The following is a 14,511-nucleotide window of genomic DNA, read 5'->3' as shown; positions in this document are numbered from 1 at the left end:
AAAACAAAACAAAAAACCCACCAGGCAGCCAGATGCTGTACAGCATCTTTGCAGAGTACCTTTGTTCCTGATGCAGAAGTACCCTGCTAGTCCAGCAGCAGACTGACTCAAGCCTGCCGCATGAGGTGAAGCACAATGACAAGTGCTGTGCTATTTCAGTGGGAATCAGCACAGTGCTGGCCAGTTGCTACCTGCTGCAGAGTGAGGCAAGGGATGTTCCTGTGGTACTCACATGTACCTCTCCAATTTGTCTCTTGTTACTATTTTAAAGTGACCCATGTATTTAAAGTCAAGGTAATTACTTCTTACATTTATAGCCATGGAGTCATAAAATCCTTAGAGTTGGAACCTTTAAAGGTCATCTAGTCCAACTCCCCTGTGTTGAACAGGTAATAATCTTTACATCTTGTATTTATGCTGTAATGATGATTCTTTGTTTATTCCAAGATGGAACTACAGTGGTGACAATAGTGAGTTGAGTTTTTTTCCTGTATCAATATCTTCATTTTGCCATTTGTTCATACAGACAGAGTAACAGATAAAATACCCATATATCATAAAGCTTCATACAGTTCTGAGGGTTTCAGTTCTCCTGTAACTTGGCTGGATGAAAACAAACAGGCAAAAAAATAAACTAAGTGAGACATCTGATATCCAGTCTCTAGAGTATCTATTTCCTCTGTTTCATTTTGAAAGCTAGGCAGACAAATACAATTTTTTTGACAGTTACCAGTCCTAACTAAATGTCAGTTTATTTGCTTTGCTAGGAAGCCCTTCTCTTCTGAGAACATTAACAATATAAACTCAATGTGATCATTATAAGAAGGTGTCATGGGCTTTCTAAATTGGGGCTGGTAGCTCAATATTCATACAGTCCGCATATGATTTTCTGCCATGCTCGTCTGTCCCAAATTGATTGAGCTCCCACTTTTTGTTGCATTTTCAGAGATTTTTCATTTTGGCATTCTATCTGATAGAGCCAGTGTCTTCAGAAGATAGCAGCTGCATGAAAACTTCTGGTGCAGAATTTAGATTTTTTTTCTTCAGTTTATGCCTTTCTTTAAATTGATACCCACTTTTGGAAGTATGTTAGCTTTGTGATGGCATAATAGTGTTTGCATCTTTAACCTTTTTGCTTAGGTGTGAAATAGTAGTAGTGCTATCTTGGTAATAGTGTTTGGGAGGGATAGTGAAGAAGAACCTGAGGAATGCTGACTTGAAAATTAAACCACTGTATGTTGTTTGACAGTTATATTTGTCTCCAGGTATGCCTTGCAATAACATGGATAATTTGATTTGTTAATTCTTTTTAGATGGAATTGATTAAAAACATAAGCACTGCTGAGCAGCCCTATTTATTCACTAGACATGTTCATTTCCTCAACTTCTCAAGGTAAGGCATTTTTTCATTTAAAAATATTTTTCATTGGTTGTAATACAGAGAATATATTCCCTTCTTTAAGTATAAACAATACAATTGACGTTTTTTCTGGCAATGAAAGTTGCATTTAGAGGGGATTTTTCCTGCTGTCTCTCTGCTACCAAATAGTTATGTACAGTATGTTTTTGAAAATCCAGAAAGCTGTTGCATGCTTCTACCACTGGGATTACCTTGGTTTATATCATTTCCAGCCAACATGTATGAGTTGACAGCTTGTGTCTTTAAGCTATGCATTAATGCTTTAAAAGTGGCGGCAGGCTTTCCCGAATGTTTCATCTCTGTTTGCTAGTCTATGAATGAAAACTCCACTAAGTTATTGATTAGTTTTGTACTTGGGCTTTTATTTAACCAATTTAATTTTGTATTGGTAAAACAGTCCAGATTCTGTAGAATACAGATGTGTAAACCATGCAAATGAATTACACTCTGTATCATGAGAGTATAATAAAGAGTAGCAGCTATTGAAAATACACGGTAGGACTCTAGAGACATTTATAGCATAGAATGTGAAGAAAAATGAGTTTGGATGAAACTTCTGAGGAGTTTTTGGAAGGATGTGAGTGAGTTGTGCCAGTTAGCATTAAGCCAGGATACAGAGGTTAAAGCTGACTGCAGATGATTATTGCCCAGGCATTAAATTTAATTTTAAAATTATATTCAGGATCTGTGCCATCTGTGCTACTGATTTGGACTCATGGTGTTAAGATAAAAGAATTTCTGCAGAAGTGTGAATTTTCTAGAGGTCTTTGCAGAAGCTTGCCTAGCTGCCCAGTGTTTTACTTACGCAGTAATGTTAATGCATCTGCTTTGAGTGTATGGCTTCAGGCATGGGTGGAGAATGTATAGTAAGGGGGGTGTTTTTTCAGAAAATACACTATTTTGAAGAATTGAAAGTTGATCTTGCCTGTAACTGAATATGGGCATGATTTCATTGCGTGAAAACCTGAATAGTTAAACAGAATTTTGATCTTCTCTAGTTTGATTCTGCAACAATTCTGTTTACATTATTTTTAAATTATGAAACTCATTAGAATAGGACTTCACATCTTTGGTAAATAATCTCTTCTCCCAGCTGAAATGCAGGATCAAACAAGTAACATGCCTGAGGGTCAAAGGGAAGTTCTTGAATGAAATTGATTTTTCACAGATGGTACATAGCATTAGATATGAGGAAAAACATGAACGTGTTTACCTCTTGCTCCTCCTATGATTCCATTTCCTATAAATATGATGCATCCTTGTTACGCAGGTAATTGTTTCTTTTGTGTATGCATAAGATTTAGTCTGTCTACACTTTTCTTCCAATACAGATTTGTAACGATATGTAGAACTACATGAAATGTATAAAAACACTTGCAATTTCCTTTTGGTTGTTACTTGCAAATCTTAAGAACGTATTTTTCCTTTTACTGAGAGAGATTTGTTTTAATTAGCAGCTCTCTGGTGTGAAGAGACTGATTAGTAATTTAAATGAAATGTCATTAAAGTTCATCAACTTTGCTTAATTTAGGTTTAGCATTTTGTAGTGTTTTCTAATAAAACGGAATATTTGTGAGAGTTTTCTTCTAGTTTCAAAATTTATTGGTGGTATTAAATCTAATTGTGATGTCAACATAAAAACCAAATGATACCATAAAAATTAAAAGAAACAGCATAAAAATATCAGTGTGATGTTTTGTGACTGTCAACTCAAGACTTTATGCAACAAATGTTAGTGAGAAATCAGTACAGTAGAGAGTGAAACAGAATCATAGAATCATGGAATGACTTGGAATGGAAGGGAGATGAAAGACCATCCAGTTCTAACTCCCCTACAATGGGTAGGGTTGCCAATGATTTGATCAGCTTGCCCAGTTTCCCATTCAACCTGACCTTGAACACTTCAGGAGTGGGGCATACATAACTTCTTTGGGCAGTAAGTACAAGATAACACAGCTTAAAGATTAAAGAGGCCCACTTCGCAAGGAAGGAGACTGCGCTTTCTTCACGGCATTGTAGCAGAACCATTCTGAGAGATAACAAAGTTCTTCATGGACAGCCATGCTGGGCCTTAGTCCAGCAACCAAACCTACTTCTCATTTTGTATTTTATACCTTTGGAATTTAGGGTTTTATTTGCAGAAAGGAACAGAGAACACTTTATTCTCCTTCTACCTGTGCTTGCTGAGCAGACAGATAGGAGGTAAAGGCAAGTTATCTTCACCACTCTTCCAGTAAGATTCAAGGTCATTCTTTTTTTATTATTATTTTTTTTAAAACTTCCTTCAGAATCCACAGGGATTGCTGTAAACTGTTTAAAGCATATAGTTGGGTAGTAGAGAAGGAGATAAAATAGTAGTAGAGAAGGAGATAAAACATAAGCAGAGTCCTGCAAAGCAGAAGTTTGCTTCACCTCCAGTTTTTGATGCCTCTCAGCTTCCCAAACGGTAGTAAGAAAAATAAACATGCTTTTTGTTTAATGTCCCTGATGTGAATAACAGCATTCACAAATCATTTAGATTTTCCTCTTTTGCAACTTGCACCTGCTTATAGTCTTGTCAGCACTTAAAGCTCTTTGAATATTCAGAAAAACATGTCATTTATTTGTGCTATTTAGATTGTTTCCAACTGGAGGAAAAAGAAAAGAAAAAAAAAAAAAGAAAAAAAAAAAAAAGGCTTATATTGCCTATAGTTTCTTTCCAGAAAAAATCTCCAGTGGAAGGGAATTAAGGCTTAGGTCACTGATGAATTTGAGCACAGGCATGTTTCAGAGGCACAGTTAGTTCTGCTGAATAAAATTCTGAAAATGCAAAACTATAGTGCTTGCCAGGAACATTTTCCCCTCTCTTTGAAGAATGGTTTAAAGAGTGTGCGCTCCTTCAGCTGCAGTCCCTGAATCTTCACTTACTTTCCTGTGTTCTAGTCTTTCTTTACTTTGGTATTATCTTTCCTCAATTCACAATAGTACAAAGAGGCAGGTAAAAAGTGAAATCTCAACAGAATGCATTAAATCAGAAACATTTACTGCCATTAATCTAGTAGATTGCAGCTTCAAACGGATAGATTAAAAAAAAAAAATGTTTTCTGCTGTTCTCTGACATGAGGGAATTTTTGTGTGGCACTTGTCATAGACCAGTTAAGGAAAAACTTAGCAGTGTCTCACAGTTTGTGTTTCCAGTCTACCCCTTGCAGATCGGGCTGGCTTTAGGAGACATCCCTATGTTCCATTCAGTCTGCTTCAGATTGGGAATTTCTTTGGGGAAGATGGAGCTGTTTATTGAATTCTTTGAATATTTTTTGTTATGGCTCCATAATCATCATCCTGTTCAGGTGATCTTAAACGTTGGACTGACTTACATCCGGCTTTCTTCTGATAACCCCATTTTGAAATGTTCTTATATATAGAAATAAATGTTTTGATGCTTTTTTGCTGGATACTGGCTGTTGCTGGTGAGGCTAGCTGAGCATGTTTTCTTGCTCTTGAAAAGGTGTACTTCTCAGAAGTCTATCATAAAACATCCAAGATATTTGAAGCCTTCTAGTGACACTGACTCCATCACTTCCTTTGGTACTTTGCTCCAGTTACAGTGGAAATTAGTCACAATAATTTGAATTCCTCTGTGTTTTGCCAGCGGGATTTAGATTCTCATTTAATTAAATGTTTTCTGTTCTCTGGTGCTTCTCACCATGCATCCATCCACTGCTGTTTCCAAACACCTGCTGATAACAGCAGCTCTTAATTCTCTTGCAGTTGGGCGCTTTCCTGATCCGTTTAATACTTCTGTATTTTTCTCTGAAATTTCTTCAGTATCTCCATAGTCTTTATAGAATGTAAATGGTCAGGTCCGTATTCCGAACTAGTATAAACTTTACTAATATGTGTTATTCCAGGAAAAAGCAAGTGGGCACAAGTGTTACAAAGTTACCCACCTGGCGGCATGAAACAGGCTGCCCAAGGCAGTGGGCATGGCCCCAAGTGCTGGAGTTCAAGGAGTGTTTGGACAATGCTTTCAGACACAGGATTTGATTTTGGGTGGAGCCAGGGGTTGGACTTGATCCTTGTGGTTCCCTTCAAACTCAGAATATTAGATGATTTTAAAATAGTGGGTCCTTTTGTGGCATCTTTCATAAAGTCTTCTATGTCTCTGAATTCAATTTTCTATGTTAATATTGCTGTGGAAAGCTTCCAAAATGTTAATCACAGAAAATACTTAAGATCGTCTATGCTAGAAGGTTTATATGTTACTGCTGCTTTTGCTGAGATTGCAAGTATTAGCAGAAGATGCAAATAATATAGTGTTAGGCTGCAGAAGCTTTGAAGATCTGGAGTAGCTTGGAGAAGCACAGAAAGCTATTTCATGATAGCTGCAGGTTGCTCACAGTGCTTCATCGTAGATGGCCCATGGTCCATTTATTTAGGGTGAGAAAAATCAGGCACAAAGAAGCTTCAAGATTGTGGAAAAGCCCCACTTAAACTCTTAGTAAAATCTCCTAATTAATTAAATAGTTATTATAGTCTTTGGGCACGCATTCAAGGTCCTTGAAGTATGCTCCAAGTGTCACAGGTTTCAGAGAAGCAGAACATTTGCAGGAATGCATATAGGGGCAGTGAGGCCAAAGCGTGGTACAGAATGAGTCAGGGATCGGGAGAATTGCACAACTCCCAGCGTGGATGTCCTCCCTCCAATAACTAATTGCAGTAAGTATGCTTGGATCTTCAGTGCATGCACTTACAGCCCCTAGTTCAGGGAGAACTGAAACTTGGCTGCTCCTTCCCATCTCAGGGTGAATGAACATTTTGTGGGAACGTGGTAAAAATCTAAAACTGTGCTTCTGTCAGTGACTTTTGTTTACATAAAGGTTGACTGATTAGGTCAGGATAAAGCTATAGGTAGGAGAAGCATTGAAAAGACCACCCAGAGAGAGAGACGGGCTTTTTCAGGTTTCACTGAAGCAATGAATTCTTCACTTTCTGCAAGAGTCATAGACCACTGGGGAATACCTCCTTTAAAATTTCTTGTGATGTGGTGAAGAGATACAAAGAGTTAAAGCATGAACTCAATTTAATCATTTTAATTAGCTCTTAGGTTTCAGTTCAATATATCTTATTTGTTTGAAGCCTGAATGAGTTAATGCTCAACAGCAGAACACATTCTCTGTGCTGCTGAGCTGCTTCCCTGTTCTTTCTTTCAGTTGCAGTGTAATACTTGCAGCGTGTGTGTGTTTAGTATCTGGGTGGGTGCATGTGCTTGAGAAGAGGGGGCAATGCATTCCTTTTAGCATAGTTTTCTGAGGAATTAAGACTCATACAGCAGTTCCAACTGTTGTACCTATCTTTCCAGTTTCTCCCTTATGTCTATTTCCTGAATAATTTCTCAACCCATTGACCAGTTTCTAGGCAAATTTGGAAGGTCAGTAGAAGACTCATAGACAACTGCATTTCTTCAAATGCCCCTGCTGATGGAAAGCCAAGCCAGACAGAGCTTGCAGACATTCTGCTCAGCCGTAGCCAGTGGCCACTACTGCTTGGATGCCAGCCCCAGCTCTGCTCTGTTTTTCCTGCTTGGTGCATGAGGGATGTGGCGGGCAGGCTGTGAAAGGGAAGATCTCTTAAGTCTTCTGCTCCTGAGGGTACCTCCTTTTAATCACTGTCTTCAATATAAGAAGTAATTCTGGTTTTCTGTTATTCATTAGTTGAAGTAATGTGCAAAGTCCTTGTTTTTATTGTAAAATCGTTTTTGGTAAACAGTCCATATCAGTGTTACTGACTTTATATTACTTTTTTAAACAGATGCAGTGGCCAACACTAGCTGATAAAAATGAATCTGCTGTAGGGACAGACACAGTCACATGCAGTGATGCTGACAAATTTAGACTTTTCTTCAATTCGTACCAGAGTTCTGAATTATGAATAGCAGTACATCACATGCTGTATGAAGGCAGATAAAGGCAGACAGAGATTCACTTTGAATAAACCCAGAACTGTAATTAATTTCTGAGTATTGTTCGAGGTTTATTTGTGGGTGTTTTGTTCAGTTTTTCACTAGTTATGCATTTCTTCCGATACAGAAGCAGCTGTAGAAATGACAGCTTAACACAGCACTTTGACATTACAACGTTCCCTTTCATGGGTTCTATAAAAAATAAAAAAATAAAAAAGCCAGCAAACAAAAAGAACATAAATCTTGAAAAATTAACTTGCCTATATGGGAATCAGCTGCATGTTTAAAGTAGGAGCACTTCTTACTGGAAGCTTGGTATTTGAAAGCCTTGCATGCTAGATTGTTCATCGTTTGAACAGGTTGTGTGATACATATGCTATTTTTTAAAACTTGTCTTGTTTTGGCATGACGTAACCTGTGCGTGTGTCTCTGGCCCATTGATTTGGAAATAGAATTTCATTTTTAAAATTTTTATAGACTGGTGAGAGGTCAATAAAACCACAAAATATTTGTTACAACCCTCACATTTATGAACGACTTGAGAATTCTTGTTTCTCCATTTCTCAGGAGCAAAAAATACCACACAGAATGCAGGTGTTTGCAGAACATGCCTATTACGTGCTTTAACTAGGCACAACTAGTTTTTGAAAAAAGCATGCTGGGCAAATGCATGGAGCTGGTCCTAGAAGATGCAGAATGGTTTCGTCCCTTCAAGGACAAACTGAAGTACACTTTGTATGACCTTCAGTAGTTCAGTCAACTTGCACTGATTCTGTGAACTCCGTTGCTGGGGCGGATTGGGCTCTTCAAATACCTCCTTAACACAACATCTTGAAACAACAATTGCAGCCTGAGCTTATCTACTAAAGCTGTTTCATGTTGTTGATTATTTTTTTTTTACTCCTTGAAGAAAAAACATACACACCTAGGAAATATCATTAAAAGTACGTTAAGAAAAAAAGTTACTACCCTTTAGGTAAGCCTTTAAAAGTAGGGAAATGTCAGCTAAACCTACGTGCTCAGCCTTAACACTGTGTCTTTATGTGTGTTCATTATAATCTATATTTTTTGCTAACACATCATGAAACACTTTCTACCACCATGTGAGGTCCGCCTTGTAAAGTACACATTTCATGAATGGCCACATGGTGCTGTACTCCCTCCTACATCGTTTTTCTTTTTTTTATACTAATTATTTTTTATGATCTGACTGTGTAATGATGTTTTTTAACTGTGGCTAAGCTTTTTAACTGGAAGGCTAAGCACAAATCTAACATGCAGTTTGACCTTTGTATGGTCGAGGGGGTTGGAGTTTTCTGCTGTTGTTTTTGAGGGTTGTTTTGGTTGTTTTTTTTTTTTCCTGTTTTAAAGATCAACTGATTTAGAATTTATTTCCACAGATTTCCTGCGTTCTTCACATAGAAGATGTTTCAGCTTTCATTTAGCTGGTGATACGTTATTCTCTGAATTTAAGTCACTACTTGAAATCTAGTTAAGTCTGAACTGAATGTCGGTGGGTTCAAGCATAACGCTTAAATTACGCTTTCTACTGTCATTTTGGTTTCTGTGCTCACTTTTGTCCTGTAGATTAAATTACCAATTTTGGAGTAAATTAATTTAAGAAAGATGTTGATTACTTGGAGTCCAAAAGAAAGTAAAAGAAAAGAGAGGGAAAAAAAGAAATTACTCATGTGGAAAGCCTGATAGATCATAGAAAGAAAATAGAGAGATGACTGGGAAAGCAGAAACAGTGATAAGTTTTGAATATTATATAAAGACAAAGGGAAGATACTGTTCTTAAAATGTAATACCAGAAGTGGTGGTTTTAAGTAGTACCTACAGAGCTCTAGATTAGATGTCTGGGAAAATGCTTGAATTATAGGAGCAACAAAGCAACAAAATAGATTGTACTTAACGATTTTGTAGTTGCTAGTGATAAACGCATGGTTGATCCTGCCTTGGGGCAAAAATTTGCATTACAGCAGTCCTAAGTCACTTCTGTATTTCTTCTCATCCTTGAATAATGCATTATACAGACATTTTTCTCCTGTGTAAGCTTTCATGTATAAATTCTTATACGCTGTGGTGAAATCACCTCTCAGACTCCTCTGGTGTTTTTTTTCCTTGTTTTCTTTTCATGGTGAAGGTTCTGATCTTGACATTTTTTCACTGCAAGGTATCTTTTCTATCATCCTTGTGACTCTGCTCTCTTTGCACATGCTTTGCTTAGGACTTGGAGTTTGGTTAGTGGTCATGTTAGTGCTGTGCTAGATCTTTGCTCCTCTCTGCTTCAATCTTGGATTGTTCTGGTCTGTAAGGTCTCCCACTGCTGGTAATCTGTGCAAGCATACCATGTCCTTAGCAGAGTTATTCCTTTCCTGTGAATGTCTCAGTGCTTGGAGTTTCGTATGCTGTGCAACAATTTGTTGTTTGCTTATGTCTTGCTTGCCCTCTGATTCAAGTGGCTCTTTATCAGTAACCTAGTCCCTTCATTATCCTCTTTTGCAACTTCGTCATCTGAAAATGTTATCAGAGGTTTTCTGCTTTTCTTCTGACTCACAGATAAAAGTACTAAATAGCAAAGATTCAAATACTCAAGCATGATGATGTCCTCATATTCTTCTATTTGATGGTCATTGCTTAGAATTTCTCATTTGGGACATAACCACATTTGCAGTTTTGATTACACTGACTTTTATATTGTGTGCGTTGTAAAACAACGTGTACTACTAAGTTACAGCATGTGATGAAAGGCAGTTTTTCATTACTCCCAGTTTACTGCATTTCAGTTTCCATATGGACACCTTTAGCCTTGTCTTCAGCTGCTGAGTGACAGCCATTTCCATTAGACAGCTGGAGTCACCCTTAACAATCCTGATAAATGGGTTCAGAGAGGAAGCTGAACGTGCAGTACTGAGCACTTTGTAACTTCTGACCCTTGCCTGCATTCTTTGTGTGATAGCTTTCCTAAAAGGTCTAGTCACAAAGTGTTTTGTGAATACATATCATAGATCTGCGATCTCAGTGAATTTCGAAGGTGAATGTTTTCCTGCACACCACGTTGGTAGATTTAATACTTTGCAAAGTGTTGTATCTGCTGTTCTACTGTTTGTTGGGAATTTCTATACTATGCAACATCTGCTTTTGATGGAAATCTCTCTAAATTGTAAGGAAATGTCAGTTAGAGGTCCAGAGAGGTCCTGAGCCAGACCTTCCAAAAGCCTTAAATGCAAGGTATCTGGAACTGGTTGATTTTAAATCATGTGGAGTTTGACTTAAGCTGAGATTAGGGTTGTGTCAGTAATAAGTTTTTTCTTTCTTATTTCCAGCTGTTACTTTGCATGAGATAAATGAAAACACAGCTAGTCTTTCCTCCTTAAGTGTTACCTTTGCTTGAGTTGGGGATGCTTTACAGACACAGGCAAGGCTTGCATCTGTATTGGTGCTGCTCGTTATGAATTTGTATTTCAAACTGTTTTCATATCCTTAGCATGATGAAAGGCATAGGGGGAAAATAACTCACTCTATGTTTACTATGCAGGAAGGTAAAGGCTGGCAGAAATACAACATCAAATATTCTGGGAGATTTATAGGATAGTGAAACACAAGGCCTTTTTTTTTTCCTTCCAAAATTCTAACAGAAAGCTTGAAAGCATAACTACAGCACAGGATAAAGACACAGATTTAGGACTATAAACTCCCTGAGTTTGGAAGTTGGCAGAACTGTGCAGCACCATGCAGACAAGACTTCAGCCTTCTCCTCTGGGAATTGTTGCAGAAAAGGTGTTAGCCCGTTGTTGGAGAGGGTTGGTGGAGCAACACTGAGCTGCCCATTGTCTCATGTACAGAATGGTGTTGCTTTGCCAGATGTGTTTCTTGAGTTTTTACGAATTAGAAATTTTCATTTCTAATTCTGCAGATAAAACACATTTTCAGAAGACAGAATTTGATCTTACTGCATCTTACGTTCCAAAAAGCTGAAAGTTTTACATTATTGTTTTTAATACGATCTCCCCTTGAAACTGTGTTGCAGATCAGGTAATGGAGCTCTAACATAATTCATCTGTAAAGCTTCCTAGGTAATTGGGCTTTCACCATGGTTGTATAGATCTGCAAAAGGAAATTATGCTTCCTTTCTAAGGACGCTATGTGCCTATCCATATGAACATTAAGTCACTGCTATTTCCTGTTTGCTTCCATTATACTGAACTTGTAGCAACTAACTAATTTTAAAGGATATAATTTACATGACAAGAATGATAGGGAATCATAGTTCATACAGATAAAAGGTTGAGTATCTTGATTTCCTCTATGTGCAGGGAATAAAAAGCACTTCTGTTTGTGCAGAGTTTTGTGCTCAGCAGAAGTGCAGCAGCCTTCTAATGTGAAGCAGTAGGTCTGAAATCGTACTTAACCTTTCTTAAAAAGAACTGAAATGATGAATAACAGGAGCTCAGAAATCCTCCATTCGGCAGTAAATCAAATTGCCTTGGTTGAATTTTTTTAATTCCGTAACTGTTTTTTTTTATTATTATTATTATTAGCTTAGAAGGGGTTTGTAAGCTGTTTTGAGCAAAGGTTATGCTCATATAAATAATAAAATCATAATTTATCAGAGACGTTTTTCTAGGGCAGACTCACAACATCTGGCATATTTCTCAGCCTTCTTTTTCCTTCATTTTATTATAAAAAAAAAAACAAAAAACAAAAAACAACAACTGAGAGAAATGGGGAAATATTAGTAAATCTTAGTGTTGTTGATTGAAGTCTGTCAGTAGGCTATTGTCAGTAGGCTATTTATTTTGATGAGGACTCTGAAAATATACCTGTCACTACAGAGTAGTTAAAACAAACATGATATAATAGCATCTGTTAAATAAATCAGGAGAAGTTAAGTGCGGGAAGAGCTTTGCAGACCGTTTGAGCTCTCCATTGGAGAAGTGGTGTCCTGTCCCACTCAACTCAATTAAAGCGATGCACTGCTGGGCGTGAGAGGGATCCATCTAGGATGTTTATCATGCAAGATCCAAATGCTTCCCAGAGAAGATAAACCTTCTGCTCAGGCTTGGAAGAACATAATTGGCTTCCTTTCTGATCTTTTGCAGCAATTACTTGAGTATACATAAGATTATATGATATGTAATGAGAGCATTTTATGTTATTGCTTGCTGGAGCATTTTTATGGATGTTATTAATTTGAAAAGTTGTGTTTTGGAGAGCTAAGTAATATTTAATATGATGTGGCTGATAGATAACTAAAAATGCACAGAACATACTCGGCCAAATGGAGCATTGATTTTCCTTTTTTTTTCCTCTAAGTAGCCTGAGGTTATTGATTTTTAATCATTTGGGTTTTTTACGTCCTTCAGCTGCTGCTGTGTTTCCAACCAATAGTCTCAGTACAGTCTATAGAAACAAGTGATTGGAATTTGAAGTCTAATAAACTATGCTTTAAACACGCACATTTCAATATGAACAGGAACAGACTTGAGTTTTCTGAAAATTTTTCTGCTTGCTGCCTGATGTAGCAATTGCAGCTGGGTCTGTACCGGCCTGGTTAAAGTGTGCAAGAGATCAGAAATTTGAGCTGCCTGTTTTTCTGACAGACTGCAGTTTCTATTTTAGAAATAAGTTCCTCTGAGTTCTCAGTGAGTGACTTCCCATCCCAGCCATCCTCTGGGGACAGACGAGTTTGCATATGTCTCTTCTCAGAGCTGTTGGTACTGCATCTGAAGTTCAGATGTTCAGGGACACGACTTTACCAGGAAAAGAACAGGCTCTATTACTTGGGCTGCTTGGTTATGCAATTTGGTCCCTCTTTTTTCTTCAGAAAAGGCAGTGAGCATTTGTTGAATATTTGTATCTAGACACTGGTAACCATCTATTCTTGCTTTTTCTTTCTTAGGCTCAGCATCTACAAATCCCAGGCTGGATATCCCTGCCCTCTGGCTCCTGTAATTTTTGTCTCTGTCTTGAGACAGCTTGCTGCCGTGGTCATCTCTTCTTGATGTCTTCATCACTTCCCTTTTTCTTTACTACTCTCCTCTCGCTTCTGTCTTTAGATTACTGTTAATCAGACAGCAGGAAAAAATATGTGTTCAGTACTTCAGGTGCACCTAATCTTGCCAGCAATTTCACTTGGAATGATCATTTTCATGGCTACCAACTATGGCACTCACCAACCTTTTTCTATTTAGATGTGTACTGGCAAATCTTAATGCCTTTAATTTTCTGTAGTAATTGCAGGAGCGTCTGTTTTTCATTTAAGTCTTATTTCTGTATGAAGGTGAAAAGAGCAACAAAAAATATCTTAGAGAAGAATTCAGAAAACTTCCCTTGCATGCTTATGTCCTAATGGGCCTATGTACTAATCAGGAAGCAAGGCGCATCTGCCTTTTTAATTGGATTGTTTGAAAGGCTTTTGCTGTCTGTGTGTTTTCAAATTGTGGCTGCGTTACGGTCAATGAGATTACTGATATGCATAAATGAAGAAATTATTTGCGTAATTATTGATAGGCTTAGAAAAGATATGCATAAATAATGACCTTGGTAGCCAAAGGAATCATGTGGAATAAAAATGAAGTTGAAACTGGATGGGATTTCTCTTTTCTCCTACTTAATATTTTTATTTCATGTAATATTTTTTCTATTGTCACTTACATTAATATTTTTAAACAATTTTGCTGGGTCTTTAATATTTATAAAAACCTTGGTCTTTTATTGTACGTATTCAGCTGTTCATCTGACATGAGATGAAGAAAAACTGAGAGCTTTTAAAATCTAAATGGTATCCTAAATGGTATCCTAACAGTTTACATTTTAAAAGAAACATAAACTGTGACTTAGAAAATCATTTGAGCAGCATTAAAATACTTAAATATGGCTGTGTCCTCAAGCTTTCAAAATACATAATAAGCTTAACAAAGGATTGTTCCCTGCAATGGGGACACGGGCCAAACCTAATCATAATTAGATCAGGTAAATTCCAAATTGGATTTCTCCTAGGAAAATCTCAATCCAAATAAGTTTAATTTGCTTGGTCTTACATCATTATAATCCATAAGTCTGTTCCAGAACGTAAATGTCCATGTTTCTGTTTTGACCAAGGAAGAGCGTAATCACAGTGACTTGGATATTAGCATCATTTGTT

General features: G+C 37.3%; 1 protein-coding gene across 3 annotated transcripts in view; it reads left to right on the top strand.

Moving 5' to 3' along the window:
• The window catches only part of UST (uronyl 2-sulfotransferase), a 160,013-nt gene that overhangs the window by 85,155 nt on the left and 60,347 nt on the right, over window positions 1-14,511 (top strand). For all 3 annotated transcript variants that reach the window (XM_048935252.1, XM_048935253.1, XM_048935254.1), the window contains exon 4: window positions 1,314-1,393. In XM_048935252.1, the coding sequence (XP_048791209.1) occupies window positions 1,314-1,393 (80 nt within the window). The remainder of the gene's footprint in view (window positions 1-1,313; window positions 1,394-14,511) is intronic.

The sequence above is a fragment of the Lagopus muta genome, chromosome 2 (genome assembly GCF_023343835.1).
Source record: "Lagopus muta isolate bLagMut1 chromosome 2, bLagMut1 primary, whole genome shotgun sequence".
Taxonomy (NCBI): domain Eukaryota; kingdom Metazoa; phylum Chordata; class Aves; order Galliformes; family Phasianidae; genus Lagopus; species Lagopus muta.
This window is presented reverse-complemented; position numbering and strand designations above follow the sequence as displayed.